The 10,621-nt window shown below is 50.6% G+C and overlaps 1 protein-coding gene across 2 annotated transcripts; it reads right to left on the reverse strand.

The window, feature by feature from the left end:
- Positions 1–444: 444 nt before the first annotated feature.
- Positions 445–10,288, reverse strand: NKRF (NFKB repressing factor). Of its 2 annotated transcripts, none has more exons than XM_048319144.1 (3): positions 9,979–10,288; positions 5,350–5,471; positions 445–3,280 (listed from the first exon to the last, which is right to left on the reverse strand). In XM_048319144.1, the coding sequence occupies exons 1-3, from the start codon at positions 10,179–10,181 to the stop codon at positions 1,293–1,295; spliced, it is 2,313 nt and encodes a 770-aa protein (XP_048175101.1). In that variant the 5' UTR covers positions 10,182–10,288; the 3' UTR covers positions 445–1,292. The 2 variants fall into 2 exon arrangements, with proteins under 2 accessions (XP_048175101.1, XP_048175102.1); XM_048319145.1 differs by lacking the exon at positions 9,979–10,288 and adding an exon at positions 6,872–7,394.
- Between the last annotated feature and the right edge of the window lie 333 nt (positions 10,289–10,621).

Here is a 10,621-nt window from a genome sequence, read left to right on the forward strand (position 1 = left end):
AAACTGAAGGTGATGGCTGAGGAACGGCAACAGGAGACCAGACAAAAACACTGCCTTAGGACTGGCTTCATGGTACAGAAGCATCTCAGACCCCACTGCTGACAGAATTATCAGCAGCTCTAGGCATGCCTCACTCCTGGTTCCTCCAAGGTCAATCCCTATGCTTTAAGCTTCCCAAGCATGAAGTGAGTGTTCTCCAAGGCTCACAGAGCACTGTGTCCTGTAATCCTGCCAGTGAAGCAGCGCAGATGGAGCTCAGAGGCTGCTTCCCTCTAAAGGAGGGAAACACTCCGGCCTCCCGGTGGCATAAGCCAGCCCTGGAGAGCTCCCACACTCACACATGGTCAGAGCAAGGCCAGGAGTTTCCTGGGAATCGCCCTCACCAGACACAAGCACCGGTACAGGAATGGAGCGGAGAAATAACCAGGCACAGATTCAGTTTGGTTCAGGATTAAAGAGCTGATATTCCAAGTAAAAAAATAAGTTATATAACAGTCCCCACAAGCTACATGAGCATCTTTGAGCGTGGGCTCTGCATTTACCTCCAGTTTTTATATTTCACACTTCACCATGGTTATTTCCACATGTCAACTGTTCTCCAAGGTAGAAACACGCTGGAATTCTCTCAGTCCCATTCGCTGGCGATGAAGGTGACTTCAGTGATTCTCAGAATGGGAGATGCAAGGTAGAAATCTATGAATAACACTACCACTAAACTGATTAAGGTTTACATACTGTACATACACACACAGCAGAGACAAGACCTCAATATATGTATTTCTCAACAATAATCAAGTTTTCACACTTTTTTTTATACAAAGTGTGACAAAATCTTTTTTTTTTTTTTTCCAGAAATAAAACTTTATTTTTGTAGTCATTAATACCAATTTTACATACAGGTTTATGCCCCCAGACTGCATTTTCTTTGCTTGTTAATTTTTTTAAAGGTTTTTTTTTTCCTTCTTTGCTCAAAAAGAATAAGGGACCTATAATTTTAAATGATGTCAAATTCCTTCTCATTGGACATATGTGATTGCTATTACAAAACTATTAAAATGTGAAGGAACAAGTAATATCAAAGACACATACAGTAACAGCACTACTGCTTTTGCGTTGTGCTAATGCTCTTGAACAGAACTCGGTCGGTCCTAAACACCTAACAACATTTTAGAAATTATATTGCCAAAGTAAAAGACTTTAATGTCATTATTACCCACAAGAAAAATGCAGCATCTCTTTCTTTAGTCGAGTGCCCAGAAAACTCAGTCTCTGGTCAAAGGGGACACCTCACCTCAGTTTGCTTGGGGCATGATAAGCTCATAATGCCCAACCTGGCCTTCCTGCTTCAGCTGATCTAACAGATCTTCCTTGCGCCGCTTCCTGCTCACCACCAAGTATCTGTTGTGTCCTTGCCCATGGGATTTACTTTTAAGACCATATTTTTGAGCAATTTGATGTATCTGCTTCCGCTCGTCCATGGTCAGTTCTCTAGAGAAAGTCAAGTCAATGTGACTGTCTGAGCGTGCATAGTTTCGAATGATCTCTTCAATATCTCTCTTAGCGATTCTGTTCACCCTTTCTACATCAAGCCCCAGTCCTTCCCTTTTGAACTGCTCCTTTACTGAAATAGGCTCCCTAATTCCTTCACCATCTTTCCCTAGGCCACCACCTGTCCAGCCCATCTTTCTTAAAATTTGGTTCCCAATGTTGTCTTCTTTGATTTTCTGTTTGAAAGCCTCTTCTGCTGATCGACCCCGAATCTCATTTCTGGAGATGACATCTTCGACGGTGCCTTTCTTCAGGTTATTAACTACAGTTGGCTGAGTCTTTTTGAGGATTTTCACAGCTTCCTCTGCTGCCTCATGCTTGACAGATTTCTTCACTCCAACTGCTTCTGCAATGAATTCATCTTCAAACATCACCTTGCATTTCCATCGCATGCCTGTCATCCTCTCAAAGACATACTCCACCGTCATCTTGTTGAACTGGGCAGTGTCGTTCAGGGTACACACCGGGTTACTGGAGTTCTCATAGATCACCAGGTCCTTCAGGTCCTTCTTCCTCCCAGAGCCCCGTGACGAGCAGCCCACTTTCTGCACCTGGGTCACTTTGAGGGATGCTATATTTGACTGCATCTTCTGCAGGATTTTCAGTGCCTCCTCAGCTGCTGCATGCTTGCTCGTCTTTTTTGTGCCAAATCCCTCGGCCAGGCAGTGATCTTGGAGATACACCTGACAACGCCACGAGCGGTTGGGCATTAATTCATACTTGTATTCAACAGACATCTTGTTATATGAGGCAGAATTGTTAAGTATTCCTATTGCATCGCTGGCATTCTCTGTGAGGACAAAACTAGTCCAGTGTTTGTTGGTATTCGTGGAACCTTTTATGGATTCAGTACCAGGCTGCATCGGGACACAGTCCCTGTTGGCAACTACAAACTCCTCATGAGGTTTGAGAGCAGGAGGGAAATCTGGGCGACACACACCTGCCTCACAAACCACCAGGTCCTCGTGGTAGGTGTGCTTGAACTTCCGCTGAACAACTCGAACTTCCACAGATTTCTTCAGCAGCTTCACTGCCTGCTCCGCAGCTCGATCCCGGGATCCGTTTTTGCTGCCGGCATAGCCGGTGGCCAGGTAGACGTTCTGACATCGCACCTCACAAGCAAAGCCATCTGTCAGGAGCTTCTTGCTCTTGGGGAGGTCAGCAGGGGCGATCTCTTTCAGAGGAACATAAATATATTCAGGGTTTGTCTTGCATGCCTGAATTGAACGTGTCAAAAGATACGTGAAGTTAATTTTATCTGTCCCAGTGTTTGCATCTGGATTAGTAAGATTTTTCCAGACAGCTGCTGACAGTTTCTCCATAAAGCTCTGCTTCAGCATTATTGCTGACGGAGGGAAAGTCTCTGATGCAGACGGGGCAGTTGAAGGGGAAACAGAAACCTGCAAGGCGCTGCTTGTGGTAGAGTCCACACTATTCACAGCCTTCTTGACTGTGGCTGCTGGGCCTGCAAAGCCAAGCCCAGCTGTGCTGGAGAGCTGGGGATCCACCTCTCGTGCATTCACAAAAGAATTTGTACAGTTTTCAGCTGGCTGTGCCATGCTGTTTGTATTTGCCTCCTGGTTCACCTCCTGCGTTTGGTTATCCAGAGAACCGTCCTTCTTGCCATCCTTCTCAGCGCTGGTGACAAAGTGTATGGGCTCAAAGCGTGGTCGCACTCGGAACCTGGGGACTACCTTTTTGGGTGGCTCAGGAATCTCTTCTGGCTCTGGACCTATGAGATGGAAGAAAATTACAGAATTACCAATATGGGCTATGACAGGGAGACAGTCTTTTCAGAAAGTGATTTTTAAGAGGAGCCTGCAGGCTCTGAACATAGGATTTGCACTCCTTAGTCAAAACCCAAAAGGTTTCCTTCCAAAAGACATTCACAATTCATCCAAGACAACCAGTCAATCTTGTGCAGGTCACTACAGTGGTATTTCCACCTTCACAACTACCACACAAAAATCTCTACATATTTAGTTACATGATGCTGCCTTCCAGCATTGCCCACTGACCTACCTGGTCATTTCTGAAGTTAATCCCTTTAAATCTACTAAAATAAGTAAAACTATGGCCAACAAGACAGAACACCAGAGCAGGACTAGAGACTCAGCTCTGACTCTGCTGCAGGGTTGCAGGATCATGTCAGATAAACTACTATATCTTCAAGTCTTCTCATGTGAGGTGGAACACAGTGATACCGAACCCTCCTTTCCAAAACACACAGGGCTGTTACTGACTTAACAGAAGCACATTTTCTCTCAGTGTAATTGCTTTGGGCTAAAGGGCAGCAAACATGAAGAAATCTGCCTGAGCCTCAAGGGACAGCTGCAGTGACTGGGGGCCCCATTACTGACAGACCTCTTGTTTCTTCACCAGAAGAAATGCAAATGAGACAGACTATCCTGACGTGCACACCTACTGCAGAAAGGGAGAATCAAACAGCTGACAAGCAAATATGTTACATCCAAGAGATGGTTACACAAGACTTCTCCTGTGGAAAATTCAGCACCCACATGCTGCAGTGGTACATATGTGTAATTTCATCGGAGGAGCAGAAGGCCAGCTCAGTGCCAGGAACTGCTGCTTAATCCAGTGCCAACATGTGCGGCCCTGCTGTAGGTCAGGCAGTACAACTGTCTAGACATCAACCACCACAGCACAGGTATCACCACCCAGCTCGCTGCAGGTGAAAACACCACCTGCACACAGTATAAATAGCCCTTCCTTTGTACTGAAATCAGGTGACAAAGCTCTTGCGCATTAAATGCTTTGCCCATCAGTTTTCATGAATTACAGCAAGATTTGCATTTCTTCCTCTGTTTGTATTTTGATGGTTGCACTGCAGCAGCACCTAAAGGCTCTTGCCAGCAGAACAGCTCACTATGCTGTCTGTGCAACAAGTCCTAGAGAACTCTCAGGGCTGTTGCCTGTGACAGACAAATCATGGGACAAGAGCAGTATCTCCTCACTTTTGCAGCTGGCCCATGTAAGCACAGAAAGATTCCTGGCTATCAAAGTAAGGCAAGCAACTTTGGCAGAGCTAGAGATTATATCCAAGCCCAGAGGAGTCCCGTGCTGTCTGACCATTTGTGCCTCACACAGCCACAATGCTGACTGACACAGGGGCCTGCCCGCACCCGGGCACAATTCTCGCCCCTCTCCAGAGGGAGGGCAGGCAGCTCTGAAGGTGCCATGGAGAAGCCAGCAGATGGAGCAATCGAACCGCCATCCCTCTCTGCCTGCTGCATTTCCTCCACTGGAAAAGCTACAGCTGGAACACTGATCCCTGAGACCATGGGACTGGGCTGACATATACAGGACTCTTCCAGGCCCAGCAGGGAGGAAAAAAAACCCAGAACAACACATCATGTCTGCTCCCCATCCCCTCAAAGCTCCAAGCAGGTTGTAACTCAAAGTCAATGAGCTGAACTCCACATCTCTATGTACAAGTACAATCCTTCCCTGGGTCAGAACATCATCCCTCACCACAGCGGACAAAGCCAGATGGGTATTCGATTCCAGACAACATCCCCAGGAGAAACCAATTACCCGATAACTGAAATGAAAAATGGTATTTTCTTAAGCAAAGATAGAACTCTGAGTGAATCGCGCACACGGCGGAGGAGGGGGAACTGCTCTGCAGTCCAACAGAACACACCATGGGCACTTATCCCCAGTCTGCCGTGCCAGCTGTCCTGGAGGCAGCCCCGTGGCACACTGGTGTCCCCACACTCCCAGTGATGTCCATCAGACAGGGAAGGGGTCATTATCTCTAACACGGGCAGATGTACTCACTGTCCGATGGAGAGCGGTATCTCTTTAGCTTCCTGTTGGGGACCAACTCGTATGACCTCGTGTCCCCAGTGTCGATGCCTTCAGCCATCTTGAGAACCTTCTCCATGACCTGCATGCCGTATCTGTGTGGGTTCAACAGCAAAACACCTCAGAGCCGGCCCCACCGGGCAGCACGCATGCACACACAAGCTTTTGTTATGAAAAACAAGAACTAAAGCTACCTGAGACACAGCAGCTTGTGCAAAGGAGATGCTCCGCTGATTCTACTAGAGCAGAGCACAGCACTGACCACTGTCCCCACACCACAGCTGGTCCGGCATGGGCACACGGCCGCACACCAGCTGACCTGGCTCTGCATGAACCCACTTGTGGATAAACCATGCAGCCACCACACCGACAGTGTTCTAAACTGAAATTTAAATATCTGACAAAATACAGTATTTGGCAGAGCTGCCAGGAGCACTAATGAACACTGGGGTGTGAAGGAGGAGCAGCAGCTTCAATGAACCAAACACAGGAGCTCAGACTGGCACTGGAGTCCTGTGCCAGAGCCTGCACTGGAGTCCTGTGCCAGAGCCTGCACGTCACCAACACTGCAACTGCCATGTCAGGTGACAAAGGCACTACTCAGCCTTCATTGACCACTCGTTAAAAAGCCAAACTAAATCCTACCTGGGTGCTGTAACCGAAATGTTTTGAGGTTCCTGAACCATGAGAGAGGTGAGGTGGCTGTGACAAGCTCTGAGCAAACCCTGACCCTGCTGCAGCATCCACAGTTCCACATAGGCAGGACATGCATGGCACAGCCCCATCCCATCCCTCTCGGCCTTACATCTCCCACCAGCTCAGTTCTCCATTGCTCTGGGGATCCGTCACATGATTTCGAGCCATTTGTATGCCGAGGCTGAACAAGGAAACCCAAACCTTTCTATCCAAGGAGAGCCTACAAACACAGCCTGACACCAGCCTCTGACAGTTTCACACCATGGTTCAGAATGGAGGAAGAGCAATGCTGAACCTGTTCCATGGTATGCTCACCTTCCAAAGTCAGAAGGCATCGGAGCACCGCCCACAGACAGGAGTCCACTACTGTCCCAACAGCCAGGGCTGCAGTAATTTGCACCAGCTTCTAAATACTGCTGTTCAAGGGCTCTGGAAATCTACTCAACCTCCACTCAAGAAAGACTCTTCCTGCTCCTGATTTAGAGGGCCAGGCAGAAAGTAGATCCGTATAAATTCCTGGGTGAGAACTGAGCACAGACTACTGCAGTATCTGCTTCACCATTACAGCTCAGCCCTCAGCAGAGGCAGTAAAACCGGGAATGGGAAGAAAACGCCAGGAGGGATCAAAAGGAGGTGAGATAGTGGTGATACTCTGTTGGGGGTTAGGATTTTTCCTCTTGTATCTTTTGCTCATGGAATTTTGTCCCATCTGTTGCTAAGAGACAATAATGACCGGTACTTAAGAGAGACAAAAGAAAGGGCCAAGGTGGAGGAAGTATGCTGCTGGCTACTCTCTTACCTGGCGGGTTTTCTCTTGGGAAGGGCAAAGATACCGTGAGATTTTGGCTGGGCAAGGAGAGGCTGGAGTCAGCTCCTCTCGCTCTCTGCATCGGAGGACGGTCGAGCTGTTGCTTACTGCGGAGAGAATTCACTGCCACTGCAGGAGCCCAGCCCTGTACTGCTTCTCCTGCTGTGGGTGGGCCTTTGCTCGTAAGAGCAGCCATTGAACTGGGACCTTATTCCTCGGGGGAAAAAAAAACCGGGACTCCGACAGCCTCCTTCTTCCCGGAGGGTGCGTTTCCCCGGCTACGGAGAAGCCCGGCTGCCGCTGCCCAGCCCTGCTGTTTTCTGCCGCTACCTCTACCTTTTTCGCTACAGTCTAATCCAGCACTCCGTGTCCACCCAAGCCCTACAGCTCCTGCTAAGGCTGGGGAGTTTTCTGTTACATTTTGTTCGCCACCCCGGGGGTGGTGCCCGCCCCTGCCGTCCCAGCCGCCGCTCCGAGGTTCCTGCTGCAGCCCATTCCGCCATCCAGCCCGCCCGCCATCACCACCTGAGGGTACCGAGCTCGCGGCACAGCGCCCCCTGCAGGCGCGGGGGAACCATCGCAGCCGCCCTGCCCGGCCGGGAGCCGCCAGCGCCCCTGCCGGCTGCGAGCGGAACTGCACCCGAGGGGAAGGTGCCGGCAGCCGAGAGAGGCTGGGACTGGGTTCTGGCTCTGGTTGTTGTTGCTGCCGGTGTTGTTGTTTGTTTGCCTTGTTATACATGTACATACTGGTAAAGAACTGTTACTACTTTTCCCATATCTTTGCCTGAAAGCCCCTTAACTTCAAAATTATAATAATTCGGAGGGAAGGGGGTCATATTTTTCTGTTCCAAGGGAGGTTCCCGCCTTCCTTGGCAGAAGCCTGTCTTTCAAACCAAGACGTACCCTCATTCTCTTGCAAAGGAGAGAGGAGTGGGAATCTGTTCCTCTCTCTGGCTTACAGGGACAAGATGACATTACTTGTGATGGACAATGTCCCTTTCCAGCGGGGTGCAAGAACAGTGTAAAATTTGACACCTGTCGTTCTTCACAAAGGATGGAGACCTTTGGGGCTCGTATTTCTGCTGGGGGCGGGGAGGAGATCAACCAGTCCCAACATGTGTTTGTCTAATCTGGCCAGAGGAACCCAGTGCCTCCAGTACCTAACTGAAGTCTGTCTGCTGTGACTTTAATAGGTTATCCCTTACCCTGATCCCTGTAGCTCTGGAGCATAACACTTTCCTGCACTACTGCCCCCATTCTCAACCACCTTTAACAGATCTGGGCACAGGAGCACCTTCTCTCATCCACACCTAAACTAAACAAAGCCTTTTACTTAACCCCTTCCTCACAGACCATGTTTTCTGGACACTCTCCACATCATCTCCCAGCAGAACACTCAGTCAGATTTCATAGCAAAGCCTCTGATCTGTTCTTCACAGAACCACAGAATAGTCTGAGTTGGAAGGGACCCACAAGGATCATCGAGTCCAAGTCTTGAGTGAATGGCCCATACAGGGATTGAACCCACAACATTGTCATTTATCAGCACTCTGCTCTAACCAGCTGAGCTACACTGACAAACAGATTGTCTTCACCTGGCAAGAAATGAGTGTTAGGAAAACAAAACCCTAACACGAACCCAAACCAAAAACCAGCCAACAAACTTAAGAGAAAACAACAAAAATCTCTCAAACTTTGAAGCTATTCACTTGACAACAACTCTTCCCAAACAGCAAAAGGCAGTTCCAGGGAACACTGCAGGTCCCTTCCTTCCCTAGGCAACTGTAAGTAAAGCTAGAATTGTTTTAACAGCACAGTGTGCTCCTGTGCAGTGCTTCCAGCCAGGCACACCGGCTCTGGGGAAACAGCCTCAGTGATAATAGCTCTAGACTGCATCCGGCCCAAATCTCATCTCTCCTGAGAGCTGCAGGTGAAAGAGTCCATCACAGAAAGTATGTGCACTGACAGGCTTAAACTGCATCAGTTTTTGGGATTTGGAACCTTCCCACACAGTTGTTCACTTCTATTACCAGCACCCTGTAACTGCTTATTGCACCATTCCCAAAATCCCTGGCACAAAGAAGGTCCCCCATCAAGACAGCATACAAACACATTAAGGTGGACCACACAGACTGTATACGAAGAAGACATTCTCAATTTTAACATATTGCTCAAGCTTTGGAATTGGAAACTATTTTAAATCTATGTCAAATTTTGGTGCTTGCAGAGCAGAACAGTTTAGTACCTGACCCCGGAAAAAAAAAAAAAAAAGGAAACAGGCAGATCTGTATTTAAAGATATTAATTTTGCTCTGTAGAGACGACACATAGTATTTCCCCACAAGGCTACGGGATGGAACATGAATAAAAGTCCATCTGTGTGCTGTCAATGCTCACGACTTCCTCTGTCACTGCACAGTTTACAGAATTTGGTCATTAAGCAACTGCTTCTGTCCTTCCGTCCATTTAAAAACAATCACACCATCAAAGGTGTCAGTGGAACGTGGGTAACGTTTCTGCAAATCTCCACGACCTGGCTATGGACAGCATGGCTGGATGAAAGGAAACCCCTTCCATTCTCCCCGCCTATTTCTCTCAGAAAAGCTGAGCGTTCAGAAGACTGTACAGGCTGCTTTGTGCTTAGGTGAACTCTCTCCTCATTTAAATGACACAGCACAGCACCACAAGCTTAACGAGTCCTGGGGGCGGGACATCAGGAACTACTTTCAAAACACACATAAACTTTTCCAGTGGCTTGCTCCCCTCCAACATACAAACACCGGCATATTCGAGCAAACAAAACTGGCCAGGGACAGAAGTTCTCTTGCACCAGCCCCTTTCATCCCAGATCTTCTGCAGCTACTTTCTAAAACGCATCTGGGGCCGAGATTCAGCCACGAAAGGAACCCGCGCCCCTTCTCCGCGCGGGGGCTTCCGTCCCGGTTTCAAACTTCCACCCTGAGTCTTGCCCGCAGCACGGGTCGTCCCACAGAGCCCCCCGACCCCCGCCGTCCTGGGGGGTACCCCCGGCTGACAGCAAGCGCCGGGCCCGGCGAGCCGAGAGACCGCCCGCCGCCCCGCGTGTCCCGCGGGCCTCACCTGCAGCCCATGAAGATGTGGTTGGTCCAGAGCACGGAGAGCGCCAGCAGCTGGTCGATGGCGGCGCCGGGGTACGCGGGGAGGTGGCGGAGAATGAAGCGGCGGCGCAGCGCCCATTGCCGGTCGGTCTCGTTGTACTGCCGCCACTGCTCCAACACCGGCTCGGGCACCGCCTCCGGCTGCGGCTCTGCCGGCGGCGGCATGCTGGGCAAAGACCGCGGGGCCGAACCCCGCCGGGGGCGCGGACCCACCGGGAGCGTACGGCGGGACCAGGCCCCACGTGTAGACCAGGCCGCGGCTCGCTGCGGGCCACCGGAAAGCGCCGGCCCGGCCCGGCCTCAGCCCCTCCCCGTCAGCTGCCCTCCCCCCGGCCCCGTTCCCTGGCGGCCCCGCCCCGCAGGTGCCGTCGTGGTGCCGGTTCCGCTCCCGGTTCCGCTCCCGTCACTCGCGCGGGGCCGAACAGCGCGGCCCGGCCGGCGCCGCGTCACGTGGCCGCGCGTCATGACCGCGCGAGACGCCGCGAGAAACAACCGCCTGGCGGCGGCCGCCACGATCCGGAGCGGGAGGGGCGGGGCCGGACGGGGGCGGGGCCGGAGCGGCCCCCGAGGAAGCCGCGATGCTGATGGTCCTGCTCCCCTCCTGC

Source organism: Corvus hawaiiensis, chromosome 14 (assembly GCF_020740725.1).
Source record: "Corvus hawaiiensis isolate bCorHaw1 chromosome 14, bCorHaw1.pri.cur, whole genome shotgun sequence".
In the NCBI taxonomy this organism is placed as follows: domain Eukaryota; kingdom Metazoa; phylum Chordata; class Aves; order Passeriformes; family Corvidae; genus Corvus; species Corvus hawaiiensis.

Coding starts and splice junctions, on each gene's coding strand:
- NKRF (XM_048319144.1), bottom strand. CDS start 10,181: ATGCCGCCGCCGGCAGAGCCGCAGCCGGAGGCGGTGCCCGAGCCGGTG. Junction 5,472..9,978: donor CACATCTTCATGGGCTGCAG/GTGAGGCCCGCG, acceptor GAACCCACACAG/ATACGGCATGCAGGTCATGG. Junction 3,281..5,349: donor ATACCGCTCTCCATCGGACA/GTGAGTACATCT, acceptor TCCATCTCATAG/GTCCAGAGCCAGAAGAGATT.